The sequence below is a fragment of the Hylobates moloch genome, unplaced genomic scaffold (assembly GCF_009828535.3).
Source record: "Hylobates moloch isolate HMO894 unplaced genomic scaffold, HMol_V3 SCAFFOLD_1, whole genome shotgun sequence".
Classification (NCBI taxonomy): domain Eukaryota; kingdom Metazoa; phylum Chordata; class Mammalia; order Primates; family Hylobatidae; genus Hylobates; species Hylobates moloch.
In genome coordinates, this window is record NW_026652276.1 from 5,389,027 (window position 1) to 5,407,567 (window position 18,541).

The 18,541-nt window shown below is 37.9% G+C and overlaps 1 protein-coding gene across 7 annotated transcripts in view; it reads left to right on the forward strand.

The window, feature by feature from the left end:
• IQCA1 (IQ motif containing with AAA domain 1) overlaps window positions 1-18,541 on the forward strand; it is a 178,390-nt gene that overhangs the window by 68,809 nt on the left and 91,040 nt on the right. For all 7 annotated transcript variants that reach the window (XM_032753611.2, XM_032753627.2, XM_032753624.2 and 4 more), the window contains one exon: window positions 4,927-5,011. In XM_032753611.2, coding sequence (XP_032609502.1) covers window positions 4,927-5,011 — 85 coding nt within the window. The remainder of the gene's footprint in view (window positions 1-4,926; window positions 5,012-18,541) is intronic.

Sequence of the window (18,541 nt, forward strand, 5' to 3'; positions counted from 1 at the left end):
GCAAACAGGGACAATTTGACTTCCTCTTTTCCTAATTGAATACCCTTTATTTCCTTCTCCTGCCTGATTGCCCTGGCCAGAACTTCCAACACTATGTTGAGTAGGAGTGGTGAGAGAGGGCATCCCTGTCTTGTGCCAGTTTTCAAAGGGAACGCTTCCAGTTTTTGCCCATTCCGTGTGATATTGGGTTTGTCATAAATAGCTCTTATGATTTTGAGATACGTCCCATCAATACCTAATTTATTGAGAGTTCTTAGCATGAAGCGTTGTTGAATTTTGTCAAAGGCCTTTTCTGCATCTATTGAGATAATCATGTGGTTTTTGTCTTTGGTTCTGTTTATATGCTGGATTACATTTATTGATTTGTGTATGTGGAACCAGCCTTGCATCCCAGGGATGAAGCCCACTTGATCATGGTGAATAAGCTTTTTGATGTGCTGCTGGATTCGGTTTGCCAGTATTTTATTGAGGATTTTTGCATCAATGTTCATCAAGCATATTGGTCTGAAATTCTCTTTTTTGGTTGTGTCTCTGCCGAGCTTTGGTATCAGGATGATGCTGGCCTCATAAAATGTGTTAGGGAGGATTCCCTCTTTTTCTATCGATTGGAATAGTTACAGAAGGAATGGTACCAGTTCCTCCTTGTACCTCTGGTAGAATTCAGCTGTGAATCCATCAGGTCCTGGACTCTTTTTGGTTGGTAAGCTATTGATTATTGCCACAATTTCAGAGCCTATTATTGGTCTTTTCAGAGACTGAACTTCTTCCTGGTTTAGTCTTGGGAGGGTGTATTTGTCGAGGAATTTATCCATTTCTTCTAGATTTTCTAGTTTATTTGCATAGAGGTGTTTTTCATATTCTCTGATGGTAGATTGTATTTCTGTGGGATTGGTGGTGATATCCCCTTTATCATTTTTTATTGCATCTATTTGATTCTTCTCTCTTTTCTTCTTTATTAGTCTTGCTAGCGGTCTATCAAGTTTGTTGATCTTTTCAAAAAACCAGGTCCTGGATTCATTAATTTTTTGAAGGGTTTTTTGTGTCTCTATTTCCTTCAGTTCTGCTCTGATCTTAGTTATTTCTTGCCTTCTGCTGGCTTTTGAATGTGTTTGCTCTTGCTTTTCTAGTTCTTTTAATTGTGATGTTAGGGTGTCAATTTTGGATCTTTCCTGCTTTCTTTTGTGGGCATTTAGTGCTATAAATTTCCCTCTACACACTGCTTTGAATGTGTCCCAGAGATTCTGGTATGTTGTGTCTTTGTTCTCGTTGGTTTCAAAGAACATCTTTATTTCTGCCTTCATTTCGTTATGTACCCATAGTCATTCAGGAGCAGGTTGTTCAGTTTCCATGTAGTTGACCGGTTTTGAGTGATTTTCTTGATCCTGAGTTCTAGTTTGATTGCACTGTGGTCTGAGAGACAGTTTGTTATAATTTCTGTTCTTTTACATTTGCTAAGGAGAGCTTTACTTCCAACTATGTGGTCAATTTTGGAATAGGTGTGGTGTGGTGCTGAGAAAAATGTATATTCTGTTGATTTGGGGTGGAGAGTTCTGTAGATGTCTATTAGGTCTGCTTGGTGCAGAGCTGAGTTCAGTTCCTGGGTATCCTTGTTAACTTTCTGTCTCGTTGCTAGTTCGTTGATCTGTCCAATGTTGACAGTGGGGTGTTAAAATCTCCCATTATTATTGTGTGGGAGTTTAAGTCTCTTTGTAGGTCACTCAGGACTTGCTTTATGAATCTGGGTGCTCCTGTGTTGGGTGCATATATATTTAGGATAGTTAGCTCTTCTTGTTGAATTGATCCCTTTACCATTATGTAATGGCCTTCTTTGTCTCTTTTTATCTTTGTTAGTTTAAAGTCTGTTTTATCAGAGACTAGGATTGCAACCCCTGCTTTTTTTTGTTTTCCATTTGTTTGGTAGATCTTCCTCCATCCCTTTATTTTGAGTCTATGTGTGTCTCTGCATGTGAGATGGGTTTCCTGAATACAGTACACTGATGAGTCTTGACTCCTTATCCAATTTGCCAGTATGTGTCTTTTAATTGGAGCATTTAGCCCATTTACATTTAAAGTTAATATTGTTATGTGTGAATTTGATCCTGTCATTATGATGTTATTTGGTTATTTTGCTTGTTAGTTGATGCAGTTTCTTCCTAGCCTCGATGGTCTTTACAATTTGGCATGTTTTTGCAGTGGCTCATACCGGTTGTTCCTTTCCGTGTTTAGTGCTTCCTTCAGGAGCTCTTTTAGGGTAGGCCTGGTGGTGACAAAATCACTCAGCATTTGCTTGTCTGTAAAGTATTTTATTTCTCCTTCACTTATGAAGCTTAGTTTAGCTGGATATGAGATTCTGGGTTGAAAATTCTTTTCTTTAAGAATGTTGAAATCGGCCCCCACTCTCTTCTGGCTTGTAGGGTTTCTGCTGAAAGATCAGCTGTTAGTCTGATGGGCTTCCCTTTGTGGGTAACCCGACCTTTCTCTCTGGCCGCCCTTAACATTTTTTCCTTCGTTTCAACTTTGGTGAATCTGACAGTGTCTTGGAGTTGCTCTTCTCGAGGAGTATCTTTGTGGTGTTCTCTGTATTTCCTGAATCTGAATGTTGGCCTGCCTTGCTAGATTGGGGAAGTTCTCCTGGATAATATCTTGCAGAGTGTTTTCCAACTTGGTTCCATTCTCCCCGTCACTTTCAGGTACACCAGTCAGACGTAGGTTTGGTCTTTTCACATAGTCCCATATTTCTTGGAGGCTTTGTTCGTTTCTTTTTATTCTTTTTTCTCTAAACTTCTCTTCTTGCTTCATTTCATTCGTTTCATCTTCCATTGCTGATACCCTTTCTTCCAGTTGATCGCATCGGCTACCGAGGCTTCTGCAATCTTCACGTAGTTCTCGAAACTTGGCTTTCAGCTCCATCAGCTCCTTTAAGCCCTTCTCTGCATTGGTTATCTTAGTTATACATTCATCTTTTTTTTTTAAAAGTTTGTAACTTCTTTGCCATTGGTTTGAATTTCCTCCCATAGCTCGGAGTAGCTTGATCGTCTGAAGCCTTCTTCTCTCAACTCGTCAAAGTCATTCTCCGTCCAGCTTTGTTCCATTGCTGGTGAGGAACTGCGTTCCTTTGGAGGAGGAGAGGCACTCTGCTTTTTAGAGTTTCCAGTTTTTCTGCTCTGTTTTTTCCCCATCTTTGTGGTTTTATCTACTTTTGGTCTTTGATGATGGTGATGTACAGATGGGTTTTTGGTGTGGGTGTCCTTTCTGTTTGTTAGTTTTCCTTCTACCAGACAGGACCCTCAGCTGCAGGTCTGGAGTTTGCTAGAGGTCCACTCCAGACCCTGTTTTGCTGGGTGTCAGCAGCGGTGGCTGCAGAACAGCGGATTTTCATGGACTGCAAATTCAGCTGTCTGATTGTTCCTCTGGAAGTTTTGTCTCAGAGGAGTATCTGGCCATGTGAGGTGTCAGTCTGTCCCTACTGGGGGGTGCCTCCCAGTTAGGCTGCTCGGGGGCCAGGGACCCACTTTAGGAGGCAGTCTGTCCGTTCTCAGATCTCCAGCTGCGTGCTGGGAGAACCACTACTCTCTTCAAAGCTGTCAGACAGGGACATTTAAGACTGCTGAGGTTCCTGCTGACTTTTTGTTTGTCTGTGCCCTGCCCCCAGAGGTGGAGCCTACAGAAGCAGGCAGGCCTCCTTGAGCTGTGGTGGGCTCCACCCAGTTCGAGCTTCTTGGCTGCTTTGTTTACCTAAGCAAGCCTGGGCAATGGCGGGCGCTCCTCCCCCAGCCTCGCTGCCACCTTGCAGTTTGATCTCAGACTGCTGTGCTAGCAATCAGTGAGACTCCGTGGGTGTAGGACCCTCCAAGCCAGGTGCAGGGCACAATCTCCTGGTGTGCCGTTTTCCAAGCCCGTTGGAAAAGCACAGTATTAGGGTGGGACTGACCCGATTTTCCAGGTGCCATCTGTTACCCCTTTCTTTGACTAGGAAAGGGAACTCCCTGACCCCTTGCACTTCCCGAGTGAGGCAATGCCTCGCCCTGCTTCGGCTCGCGCCCAGTGCGCTGCACTGACTGTCCTGCACCCACTGTTTGGCACTCCCTAGTGAGATGAACCTGGTACCTCAGATGGAAATGCAGAAATCACCCGTCTTCTGCGTTGTTCATGCTGGGAGCTGTAGACCGGAGCTGTTCCTATTCGGCCATCTTGGCTCCACCCCAGGAACCAGTTTTTTAAGAGCCATTTTAAACATGGTGGTCACCTCTAAACCTCAGATTCTGTACTTCTGTGAATTAATGGAACTAACTTGGCAGGTAGTCTTACGTACAATAAATATAACATTCATGTCAAAGTCAATTTCTTTTAAGAATAATAACTATCTACCCCTTCTGAAATTCTCAACATTAAATTTCAAAGTCTGCTTTTTTAAAATGTAGAAATTATGTGGTTATGGAAAAATAATACTATTTGGAACTCATAAAACATAGGGCCTCAGACTTAACTAAAACCTGAAGCATGGGTGTGTTATTTCACACATTATTACTAACTGTGTAATTTCGACAACTCCATCCTTCTGTTTAGTATGAAAATCCTGTGTTTATCCTCAATTTTAAACAGGAAGAAATGGTTTGTGCTTCTGTCTTCATTCTTAACTCAAACACAGAGCATCTCAACATTAAAAAAAAAAGGAGGAAAAAAGTACAATCTGTTTTAAAGAGAGATGTTTGCATCAGACTAACAATTCTCTAGAGGAAGGAAACCTGCTGCTGAATGTCATCAGTACCTTCAGTTTCTTCAAGACACCATGCCCCGCCCTTGATCTGCAGGGAACCCTCCACCCTTAATGACCATCGCTCATTTAAATGAACATAAGCAAATAAATGGGGTATCTAACAAGAAAGGACTTCATTTCTATTTTAATTTGCTATTTTTTTTCTACAGAAATTTAACCGGGACATTTCCTGACTACCCTGACATTGAAGAAGGAGGGTCAGCTATTATTTTTTCTAACAAGACCATACAACAGGTACAAATATGCTTGAGATATAAAATGTAAATATATCAAATGACATTTCTTTAAACTTTAAAATTAATGAGTTTATAGCATTATTAGGTCTTGGTTATTTTCCTACAAATATTTACTTGGAAATACTTTTGGGTGTTCATCATTGTACACACTTTCATGTTTATTCAAAATGAGTTCTTTTTTTTTTCCCATCTTATCTTTGAAAGAGATGTGATGATGTGTGAAAGTCGTTTTCTTAGTAAATTCTGAGTAGCTTGGCTGCAGGAGCCTTTCGTGTTCTGGTCCCAGCTTCCCTCTCCCCCTCATCTCCAAGCCCCACCTCCTCAGCAGGCCCTTGGCTCCAGCAGTCCACTCACCTGTGCTCCTGGCTCATGCCACTGCTCCTCTGGGTGTGCCATGCTCTTCCTGAGTTCTGGGCGCCCTTCTGCTTAGCTCCTGCTCCCCTGTCAAGACCCAACTCCTTGCCTTTTTTCGAGTGAAACACCTTTGATCATCTCTGTAGATGCTTCTGTGGCATTTGATGAAACTGACATTTAAAACTATTTTTTTAATGTCTTCATAAACTAGGAATAGGAAAATTCTTCTTAGCTTCACAGTATTTAGCACAGAAACCAAGAGAAGATTTGCATTATATTCAATCATGAGGCATTAGAGGCATTGTCAAAGTGAAAATCAATAAGGACAATTTGTCTTATCTCCTGAGTAAAATTTTCCCCAACTGCCCACAACCTGGGTGACTAACCCTTCCTCTTAAGCCCTGTGCTATTAACATCACTCATTTGACATTTACCCTATGCTACTTCACATGGACACCTTTCTTTTAATGCAGGGGGCCTTCAAACATACAGCATTTTATTTGAATTTCTATTAAACTGGTTCACCATTTACCAGCTTGTATCATAACATTCATGTGCATGCTTTATCTCTTCCTTAGCCTGTCAACTTCTCAAGAGGAAGGACTTTTACTTTGCATATATAAACATTCAACAAATATTTGCTGAACAAAAGAACAGAAGGCTTATCTTCTCCATGAGATTATAAACCTTCTGAGGGCAAGAACCATATTTTACGATTCTTTAAAATCATAGAATTGAGTGCATAGTAAGTGCTCAATATTTATTTAGTTTTTCTTAATAATGATAATATTAGTTTTACAGCCATGAGAACATAGTCTCTCATTTTTTAAATTAAATTAAAAACGTTTTCTTTTTTAAGGAAATAAAATTGTTAGGTTAAATCTGTTGGAAAAAAAAATGTCAAAATCAAGAAAAGAATAGTTGCTATCAAAACTATTGGTGAATATTTCCTTGGACATTCTAAAAAATGCCAAACAAATAAGAAAAAGGAAAGAAGTGATAAATATTTTAAAGTGATAATTTTATCATTGCTTTAAGATCATGTAATTATCTCCCTAGGAAACCCAATACATTTAACAAGAAATTATATTGACAAATTATACAGAATTGTACAGAATTACACTGACAAAATCTCACTGAAGAAAATGAAAGAAGACTTGAATGATAGACTGAACAATTATTTGTCTGGATAAAAGACTCAATAAAGTACAGATACACACTATCTTTTTATTATTCTATGAAGTTAATGCAATTCCAATTAAAATCAAAACAAGTTTTTATTGACATAATTATTTTCAAGTATCTGAAAAATGAATGCATGGAAATATCCCAAAAGTTTTTTTAAAAAACTATAATAGGGAACTTTCCATATTAATATAAAATAAATTATAAAGATGTAAAGTAGCCAAAACACCACAGTGTTGGAAAATGAATAGACAGATAACAACAAAAATAACAGATAACATTTGTTGGACAAATATTCTGTGCCAGGTACTATGCAAGCACTTTATATAAGTCAACTCATTTGATTCTTCCAAACTATGAAGATCAAAAATTTGGCCAAATTAGTTGTGGAGCTGAGGTTCAAATTCAAGGAGTCTGACTTTAGAATAGTGTGCTCAGAAACTTAGTCAGGTACATGTATCAGAATTCAGTAGTATACTGATGACATTTCAAATAAATGGGGAAAGACAGACTAATGAATAATATTATTTAATAAATAATAACTGGCTCACCATTTGGCAAAAGCAAGTAGAGCCTTCCTTATTACACAAAACAAATTTCAGATGAATTAAATATTTACATGTAAAAATGTTAAACCACAAATTACTAAAGAAATTGTTTGAATTGGAGAAAAATTTCATAAGCATGTCACCATAGGCAAACACCATGAAGAGAATCTGCCCACATACTTAACTACACAAAACTCAAATAGCAAAATGGCCAAAAAAAAATCACAAATGAAGTTCAAGGTATATAATAACTGAGGAAAACATTTGCAACATATATGACAATGGGTATTTTTCATATATAAATATTTCTCAGAAAATAATAACAAAAGTTGGAACACCCTGATAAAAAAGCAAAGAATATAAACAGGAATTTAACATAAGAAAAATTTTTAAAACTCACTGGCAAATAAATGTATAAAGTAATGTTGCCATATCTCTTTTCACGTATAGGACTGGTAAAAATTTTAAGTCATTGTAATGACTGGAGTTGGTGTGCATGTGGGAAAAAGTCACTCTCATACATTGCTACTGGATATGTAAATTAGCATGACATTTTTAAGTGACGTGGATCAAACAAATATCAAAACTTTTCATGTGTATGTGCTTTGGCTCATAAATGCTCTTTGAGGAATTTATACTAAAGAAATAATAATAAGAGAAGTTGTCATAGGTCAGAGGTCAACATCCTTTTTTTGTAAAAGGACAAACAGTAAATATTTTAGGCTGTGGCACATACATTCTCTGCTGGCACTACTCAACTCTGCCAGTATGGCACTGATATGCTTTGTCTCTGTGTCCCCACCCAAATCTCATCTCAAATCCCCATATGTCAAGGGAGAGACCTGATGGGGGTGGTTTCCCCCAGACTGTTCTTGTCATCGTGAGTTCTCACAAGATCTGATGGTTTTATAAGGGGGCTCTTCCCCCTTTGTGCTCTTTCTGTCTCTCCTACCACCACGTAAGACATGCTTGCTTTCCCTTCTGCCATGATTGTAAGTTTCCTGATGCCTCCCCAGCCATGTGGAACTGTGAGTCAGTTAAACCCCTTTTCTTTATAAATTACCCAGTCTCAGGCAGTTCTTTATAGCAATGTGAGAATGGACTAATACAGGCATCAGAGAAGCCATAGACAACATGTAAATGATGGGCATGGCTCTGTTCCAATCACACTTCATTTCAAAAATGGGCAGGCAGCCGGCCAGAGCCGGCCCATGTGCCATAATTTGCTGACCCCTGCCATGGATGCTGTTCACGTCTGCCTTGTTTATTGCACTGACAAAGAAGAAAACAGCCTGATGTTCTTTAGCAGGGAATTCGTTAAGTAACATGAAGTTCTCTGCAGCAATAAAAACCAGGCTTTAGCTCAGGGTTTCAGGACTTCAGCATGACTGACCCTGCTGTCGGCCTCCCTGTGTTCCTGTGCTCCCCTCCAAGAGCCCTCAGAGTTAAGCAAACAGAAATTGCTCTTCCTTCACTTCTTCATCAGTGAAAAACCTCCACTCCCAAAGGCTGCCTCAGCCCTCTAGAGGACTTCTCCCTCCTCCACTGAATTCCGTGAGCACTAAATATTGACCCTATTATTTGGCAGTTTGTCAAGCCCTGCCTTGAGTGATTGTCATTTTGATTTGGGGTTGTTTCACTTTTTTTATGTATTTAGGTGTTGTCTCGCCAGCTAAATTGCCAGGCACAAGTTGTGTCTTGAAAGTCCATGGCAAGCATCCAGACACATTTTATGTTCAGTTAGAAAGGTAGCGATTATAGGATTAAGAATGTTGGTAGAACATCTAAATTGCCCTGAGAAACATTAAAAAATACTAGTCAAAAGAAAATCAAGAATGTCTGGTTAACACATTGAAAGAGAACAGAGGAGACCACAAAGCAGCTTAGCCTTGAAAGACAGATGATTGAAGAGTCAGAACGGCATGGTGATTACAAATCACAGTTCCCCTACACACTAGACCTGCAACCTTAGACAAGCTTCATCCCCCCACCCCCCGATTCAGTTTTCTCATCTGTAAATGGAGATTACTAGCAACACCTACCTCCCTGCACTGAGGTAATAATTAGATGAGAAAATACACGTGAGGTACTTAGAACAGAGCTTGGCACATTGAGACCCTTCAGAAAATCGTAGCAGTTGTTACTAATGTCAATAGTAGCAGTAATAGTAGCCATTGTAGTCATAGTATAAGGAGAGAGTAGGCCAAGCATTATCATTATAACAGTATACATACAAGGTGAAATATATATTAATAAAACACAAAAATAATACAAATACTTTTTATGAAACGAGCATAACATTGATTCAAAACCCGCAAAAAAGATTGAACACAAAAAAAGACACAGATCAGTCTCCCTTATGAGTATTAACACAAACATTTTAACTAAAGTATTAGCACACTAAAACCAGCACCACATTAAATTAGTAAAACACCACAAGTGGTGATTATTCCAGGATGCAAGAATGGTTTGGGTTAAGGATGTCTATGAATGCACTGCATCGTATTAAAAAATCCGAAAGGGAAAACCATAAGCTCCTCATTATGGAGGCTGCAAGGGCATTTTACAAATTTAACATCCATTCTTGATATTTAAAAATAGAACTCTACAAAATTGGAATAGATGGATACTTGTTGAACATTATAAAATATTTCTTAGTTCAAAACCCAGTGTCATGCTTAAAGAAATTCACTAGAAACATTTCCACTAATGAGTGTCAGGAAAAATCAAGAATGGCCATCATCACTACTACTATTTAACATTGTCCCGTAGGAACTACTAAACAATATATCCCCTTTCTTGTGTTCTAAAGGGGAACAGAAGAGGCAAATGATCACCTTTTGCACATATATGTTCAATATTTAGAAGAGCAAAGAGAATAAAGAGCAAAAAAGCAAAGAGAATAAACTAAAAAACTACTTCAAATAATATAAGAAGCAAGATGGGGTGATTACAAAGTTAATATGCAGAAAGCAATCGCTGTTGTGCATCCAAACAGTAGCTAACTAGAAAATATAATGTAAGAGACCATTTACAACAGCAACAATGCAAAGAGAAAATACCCAGGAATAAGCTTAATGATAAATGTACATTCTACATGAAGAAAAGCTTACAACACTCCTGAGGGATGCGAAGAAATGGAAAAGCATATCGTGCTCATAGGTAGGAATGCTCACACCATACATACCTTGACTCCTAAACATCATCTATAAACATAATATGATCCAAATGAAAATACCAATAGCATTATATTGGGGCATTGGTGGGGAGGAGGCAGGGAGGATAACCAAACTAAACTTTAAGTAGAACGCAAATAACCAAGAATAACCAGTGGAATTCTGAAAATGAAGCATAATGAGGAGGAACTAGCCTTGCCAGGTATGAAAACATCTTCTTAGGAGCCCATTGGCACAGACAGAAGACTAAAAAGGCACATCAATGGAAAAGAACAGAAAATCAAGAAATAGACCCAAATACATATGGAAATTTATAGTAAAGACAGCATCTCAAATGTGAAAGGAAAAAAGGAAATGAATGGTATAAGAAGAGCCAGGTTGTCATCTAAGAAAAAAGAAAATTAAATTCCTAAGTCTTTATACTTCACTTTGGAATGGTTCCAAATGGATCAAACACTTAACGTATAAAACAAAACAAAACACAAAAGGACTAGAAGAAGCTAAGAAATAAATATGTCATAACCTCAGAATGGGAAAGATCTAATTATGGTAAAACCCAGGAATCATAGCAGAAAAAAAATTGATAAATTCAACTACACACACAAAATTGTTTTAATCCTACATGGAAACAATGACCCTGAGTAAGGGAAATGGCAGATGACACCCTGAGAGAATTATTTGTGATGAGTATCACAGACAAGAGACCTTTCTTCTAGTATGTAAGGAACTCCTACAGCTCTATAAGAAAAAGATTAATAACCCAATACAAAAAAACAGCAAAAGGATATGAATCGACAGTTCTCAGAAAAGAAAACTCAAATGAATTCAAAACAATAAAAGATGTTCAACATATGAAAAGACGATCAACCTCACACATGTAAGAGAAATGCAAATTAAAACTACACTGACAGACAAAATTGATCAATTGAACCTCAACAAAATGCAAAGTTTTGCACTTCAAAAGATACTATTAAGAAAATGAAAATACAAGTAACAGACTGGGAGAAAATATTTGCAGAATACCTACCTGCTAAAGGACTTACAGCCAGAAAATACAAAGTACTCTTACACCTCAATAAGAAGACAAACAGTTCAATCAAAAAACAGGCAAAAGACTTGAACAGACAATTCACAAAGGAAGATGTATGGATGGCTAGTAAGAACATGAAAAGATGTTCAACATTATTAGTCATTAGGGTAATGAAAATTAAAACAGAAATGTAATGCTATTTCACACCCATGAGGATGGATACAAAAAAAAGACAATTACAAATGTTGAAGGTGTAGAGAAAAGGGAACCCTCATACATTGCTAGTGGGAACGTAAAATGTTGCCACTTTGGAAAACATCATGCCAATTTCTTAAAAGTTAAACATAAATTTACCAATGGACCTAGCAATTCTTCTCTTAGGACTCTATCCAAAAGAAATGAAAACATATATCCACACAAAAACATTTGTAGATGAATGTTCATAGCAGCATTACTCATAATTGCCAAAAATTTGAAACAACTTAAATACATATCAACTGGGGGATAGGTAAAATATGGTATATCCATGCAACTTAATATTATTTTGGCAATTAAAAAGGAACACACAACTGATACATGCTACAACATGGATGAACTTAAAGCATTATGCCATATTAAAACATTATGCAACGTGAAAGAAGCCAGACACGATGGACTATGTATTTTATGATTCCATTTATATGAAATGTCTAGAAAAAGTAAACCTGTAGATACAGAAAGTAGATTAGTGCTTGCTTGGTGATAATGCTTCGGTTGTGTCCTCACCCAAATCTCATCTTGAATTGTAGTTCCCATGATGCCCATTTGTTGTGGGATGGACCTGTTAGGCGGTAATTGAATCATGCAGGCAGTTACCCTCATGCTGTTCTCATGATAGTGAGTGAGTTCTCACTAGATTTGATGGCTTTATAAGGGGCTTTTCCCCCTTTGCTCGGCACTTCTCTCTCCTGTTGCCATGTGAAGAAGGACGTGTTTGCTTCCCCTTCCACCACGATTGTAAGTTTCCTGAGGCCTTCCCAGCCATGTGGAACTGTGAGCCAAGTAAACCTCTTTACTTTATAAATTACTCAGTGTTGGGTATTTCTTCATACCAGCATGAGAATGGATTAATACACCTGGGAAGGAGAGAGAAAAGGGATTAGCAATTAATGGAAACGAGAGAATCTTATCGGGGTGATAGAAATGTTCTAAAACTGATTTATGGTAATGGAACACAACTTGATATACTTGCTGAAAAATTATTGAATTGCACACTTGAAATGGGTGAGTATATGATATGCTTCAATAAAATTATATTTTGAAAAGAGAAAACAGGCACCAGGCAAGATTTGGCCCTGAGGCCAAAAAAATGATGGCTGACTTAATAGGCAGTAAAGTGCACTTTTAACTTTGGAAGATTTTGCTCGAGTTGATGAGCAGGAGCAAAATAAATTCAATATTGGCTTCTTGAAAAAAACAAAAGCGACTACATTTTCCACCCATGCAACTGGCAAACAAGATGCACTGTGACAACAAGCATATGGGGAAACAGGCCCTCTCCTACACTGCTGGCAGAAGAGTAAATTGACACAACCCATGGTGGGAAGTTTAACAGTATTACAAATGTGCATACACTTGATCCAGCATTTGTACTTTAAGGAATTTATCCTGCAGATATGTTCACCACCTGCAAAATGATATTTGCATGCATTTATTCATGGCAACAATGTTAGTAGTAGCAGATTACTATTAGAAATAACAGCAGATTACTATTAGAAATAACCTCAATCTTATTTGGTAGGGGAATGGCCAAATAAATTGCTACAGTACACCTGTAAAAAATGAGCCGTGAAGCTCTGTATGTACCACTAAGGAAAGATGGCCAAGATATATTATTAGGTGAAAAATGCAGAACAAGAACAGTATTTATAATATGCTAACATTTGTATAAAATGACAAGTTAATGTTTATAATGTGCATTTGTGTGTATACAGGTGTACATCTGTGTGCACTTGGAAGATTTTGCTATAACTGAAGAGTGCAGGTAAAATAAATTTTGTATTGGTTTAAAAAAGAGACAACTTCAATGACATATTACTTTTCACCTATACAACTGGCAAACATAACACAACAATGCCAGTGTGCTCTGTGTGTGTGTGTGTGTGTGTGTGTATTATATGTACATTTGCATATATGTACATAAAATGTCTTTAGAAGCATATCCAAAGTATTTGGGTTGACTTTTCAGCAAGTGTATTATGATCAGCCACACACTGGAAGTCACCACAAACCCCAGTGGCCTGCTTAGCCCAGGACTCCAGCAGACCTCTGCTGAGGAACTCAACAGCCCTCAAGACCACCACACAACCACCTGCAGCTTTCACCACAGAGGACCCCTCGGTTTGTTATCATGAACCCCAACAGCATATTCTGCAGAGGATCCTACAGTTTTCACAGCTGAGGAAACCAACTGCCTGCACAGAAGAAGTGGACTCCCTTCAGCTTTCACCGCTGAGGACACTGCATTTCTTTTCACCTTCACAGTCTCCAGGTGCCTGAGTCTCCTACCTGTCCCCCACTGGAGCCATCCAGAGCCACATGACTGCTCCTGCCACAGTGACCCCAGCCCAGCGACCCACCCAAGTGGCCGTCATGTTCCCTAGGTGCCTAAGTCACCCCATCTCCTTGAAACCACCCCAGCTACTGCCTCCACAGGTTCTCTGTGCCAGGAACCCAGAGCAGCTACTGCATGCATACCAGAAAACAGCCTTGGAGCCCCCTACCACAGACTCCAACCCCACCACTGCATGCACCCAAGGCTGACTCCTGTAGCCAGGCTATTGCAGTAGCTCCTAGTCTGGTCCCCGCAACTAGGTGAGCATAACCGGTTGGCCATGCCCTCCAGCTCCTATCCCCACACTGTACTTGTTCCCAAAGCTGGTCCCTGTAGCTACATGTGTATGCACCCCTCCAGCTCAGCCTGAAACTGCCCATGCACGCAGATGGTGTTGCTGGCCTGCAGCTGGCCTCTGCAATTATGCATATGCAAGCTGCTGGCCCCCACTGCCACATGTGCACCTGCAGCTGGCCCCAGCCACAAAGGACTAAGCAGGTGCCAACATCACAGACTCCAGCTGCCTGAAATGGCAAGACTGAACTCTCCCCCAGATTTGGAGCCACCACATACCCCAACACTTGGTACCTCACAACAGTAGACCTGGTGCTACAGTGCCCCCAGCATGCCTCTGTCCCCCCACCCTGCTGCCCACAGGTGAAGGTCTTTCCTTAACAAAGCCAGTCCATAAAGTCTGGAAGAGGTGACTACTTCTTGAAATTTGCAGACTCATTTATAAGACTACATGAAGAATCAGGGAAACATGATACCACCATCAGAACACAATAAACTTTCAGTAACTGACCCTAAAGAATTGGAGATCCATGAATTACATGACAGAGAATTCAAAATAAGTATTCTAAAGAAGCTCAGTAAATTACAAGGCAATACAAATGAACTATTTAATGAAATCAGGAAAATAATACCAGAACAAAATGAAAGAAGGATCTACAAGACAATCAGAAAGTAATAAACAAAGTGGCAGCAATAAGTTCTTCCTGTCAATAATTATCTCAAATGCAAATGAATTAAATTCTCCAATCAAAAGACATAGCATGGCTGAATGGATTTTTAAAAAATTACCCAACTATATGCTGCATACAAGAGATTCACTTTACCTTTAAGGACACACATAGAATGAAGGTGAAGGGATAGAAAAAGATATTCCATGTAAATTGAATCCAAAAGAAAGCAGGGGTAACTATAATTATGTCAGACAAAATATACTTTAAGTCAAAAACTGTAAAAAGGGCAAGTAAGATCATTATATAATTATAAAGAGATCAGTTCATCAATAGGGTATAAGAATTGCAAATATATATGTACCAAACATCAGAGCATATAAATATGAAAAGCAAATATTAATAGATCTGAAGGGAGAGATAGATTACAATACAATAATAGTAGGGAATTTCAATACCTCACTTTCAACAATGGACAGATCATTCAAACATAAAATCAATAAGGAAACGATGAACTTGAACTACACTTTAGACCAAATGGACCTAATAGACATATACAGAACATTTGCTCCAACAGCAGCAGAATATACGTTCCTTTCAAATGCACATAGAATATTCCCCAGGACAAATCATATATTCAGCCACAAAACAAGCCTTAACAAATTTAGGAAGATCAAAATCATATCAAGTATATCTTTTCAGACTGCAATGGTGTGAAACCAGAAACAATAAAAGGAAAACTCTTTGAAATTTCACAAATAGATAGAAATTAACAACATGCTCCTAAACAACCAATGGATCAAAGAAGAAACTTAAAGGCAAATTTTAAAATGTCTTGAAACCAATAAAAATGGGAACACAACATACTAAAACCTATGAGATGCAACAAAAGCAGTACTAAGAGGAAAATTTCTAGCAATAAATGCCTACACCATAAAAGAAGAAAGATCTCAAACAACCTAACATTATGCCTCAAGGAACTAGAAAAAGAAAAACTATTATTAAGTACAAAATTAGCAGAGGAAAGGAAGATTAGAACAAAAATAAATAAAATGGAGCCTCAAAAAAACAACAGAAAAGGTAAACTAAGAGTTGGTTTCGTGAAAGATAAAATTGACAGACTGTTAACCAGACTAGGAAAGAAGAGTCAGACAAATAAAATTAAAAATGAAAGAGGAGACATTACAACTGATACCATAGAAATACAAAAGATCATGAGACTACTATGAATAATTATATACCAGCAAATTCATTAGCCTAGAAGAAATGGGTAAATTATTATACAACAACAGGACTAATCACGAAAAAATAGAAAATCATAGTGAGTAGAGAAATTGAATCAGTAATCAAAACCCTTCCAACAAAGAAAGGCCCAGGATAAAATGGCTTCTTGTATGAATTCTACCAAACATGTAAAGAACTAATACCAATGCTTCTTAAATTCTTCCCAAAAATTGAAGAGAAATAAATACTTCCAAATTCATTTATGAGGCCAACATAAACCTAATACCAAAACCAGACAAGACACTGAAAGAAAAGAAAATTATAAGCCAATATTCATGATGAACATAGATGCAGAAACCCTCAACAAAATACTAGCGAACCAAATTCAAGAGCACATTAAAAGAATCATTCACCGTGATCAAACAGGATTTATCCTTGGGATGCAAGAGTGGATCCAAATCAGTCAGTGTAATATACCACATTAACAGAATGAGGGATAAAAATCATATGATCATTTGAATAGATGCAGAAAAAGTATTTGACAAAATTCAGAACTCTTTCATGATAAAAACTCAACAAATTATGCAGAGAAGGAACTTAACACAATAAAGACTATATACAAAAAGCCCACAGCTAAAATCATATTCAACAGTGAAAATCTGAGTTTTTCCTCTAAGATCTGCACAAGATAAGGATGCCCACTCTTGCCACTTTTATTCAACCTAGTACAGAAGTCCTAGCCAGAGCAATTAGGCAAGAATAAGAAATAGAAGGCATCCAAATAGGAAGGAAGAAGTAAAATTGCCTGTTTTTGATCTGTATATGGAAAAATCCAGAGGCCAGGCACGGTGGCTCACGCCTGTAATCCCAGCACTTTGGGAGGCTGAAGTGGGGGATCACATTAGCACAGGTTTTCGAGAATAGCCTCGGCAACACAGCAAGACCGTGTATTAAATTTTTAAAAATTAAAAAAAAAAAAAAGAAAACCCCAGAGACTCCACTAAAAATACTATTAGAACTGACAAACAAATTTAGTAAAGTTGCAAGATACAAAATCAACATACAAAAGATCAGTAGCATTTCTATACACTAACAGTGAACTCTCTGAAAAAGAAATCAAGAAAACCCATTTATAATAACATTCTTTTAATTTAGGTATAAATTTAACCAAGGAGGTGAAGGATCTGTATATTGAAACCTGCAAAACATTGATGAAAGAATTTTAAGAAGATACAAATAAATAGAAAGATATCCTGTACTCATGAATTGGAAGAATTAATGTTGTAAAAATGAACATATTACCGAAAGTGATCTATAGATTCAATGTAATCACTATCAAAATTTCAGTGACACTTTTTCACAGAAATAGAAAAAGCAATTCTAAAATTTATATGGAACCACAAAACACCTCAAATATCCAATGAAATCTTGGGCTAAAAGAACAAAGCTAGAGACATCACACTTCCTGATTTCCAAATATATTACAAAGCTACAGAAAGCAAAACAGCATGATACTGGCATAAAAACAGACATAAAGATCAATGGAACAGAAGAGAGAGCCCAGAAATAAACCCACACACTACAGCAAATTGATTTTCAACAAAGGTGTCAAAAACACACAATGAAAAAGGATAAGTCTCTTTGATAAATGGTGTGAGAAAACTGGATATCCACATGCAGAACAAGGAAATTGAACCCTTGTCTCACACCATATACACAAATCAACTCAAAATGAGTGAAAGCCACGGACAAGAGATCAGAAACTATAAAACTACTGTAAGAAAACATAGGGGAAATTTCCATGACATTGATCTGGGCAGTGATTTTCTGGATATGACCCCAAAAGTACAGGCAACAAAAGTAAAAATAGATGAATGGGATTGCACCAAACAAAAAGTTCTGCACAGCAAGGAAACAGAAGAGTCAACCTATGAATTGGGAGAAAATATTTGCAAACCATACATCTGATAAGGTGTTAATATCCAAAATATATTAATAATTTAAAGACTGCTATAGCAAGAAAACAACCTAATTTAAAATTGGGCAAAGGACATGAATAGACATTTCTCAAAAGAAGACATACAAATGGTCAACATGTATATGGGAAAATGCTCAACCCAACAGACATATGCAAATTAAACAATGAAATATTACCTCACACTTGTTAGGATGACTGTTATCAAAAAGACAAAAGATAACAAATGTTAGCAAGGATGTGAGAGAAGGGGACCCTTGTACACTGTTGGTGGGAATGTAAATTAACACAGCCATTATGGAAAACAGTGTGGAAGTTCCTCAAAAAATGAAAAATAAAACTACTATATGATCCAGCAATCCCTCTACTGAGTATGTATCCAAAGGAAATGAAATCAGTGAGTCAAAGAGATGTCTGCACTTCCATGTTCATTGCAGCATCACTCACAATAGCCAAGATGTGGAAGCAACCTCAGTGTTCT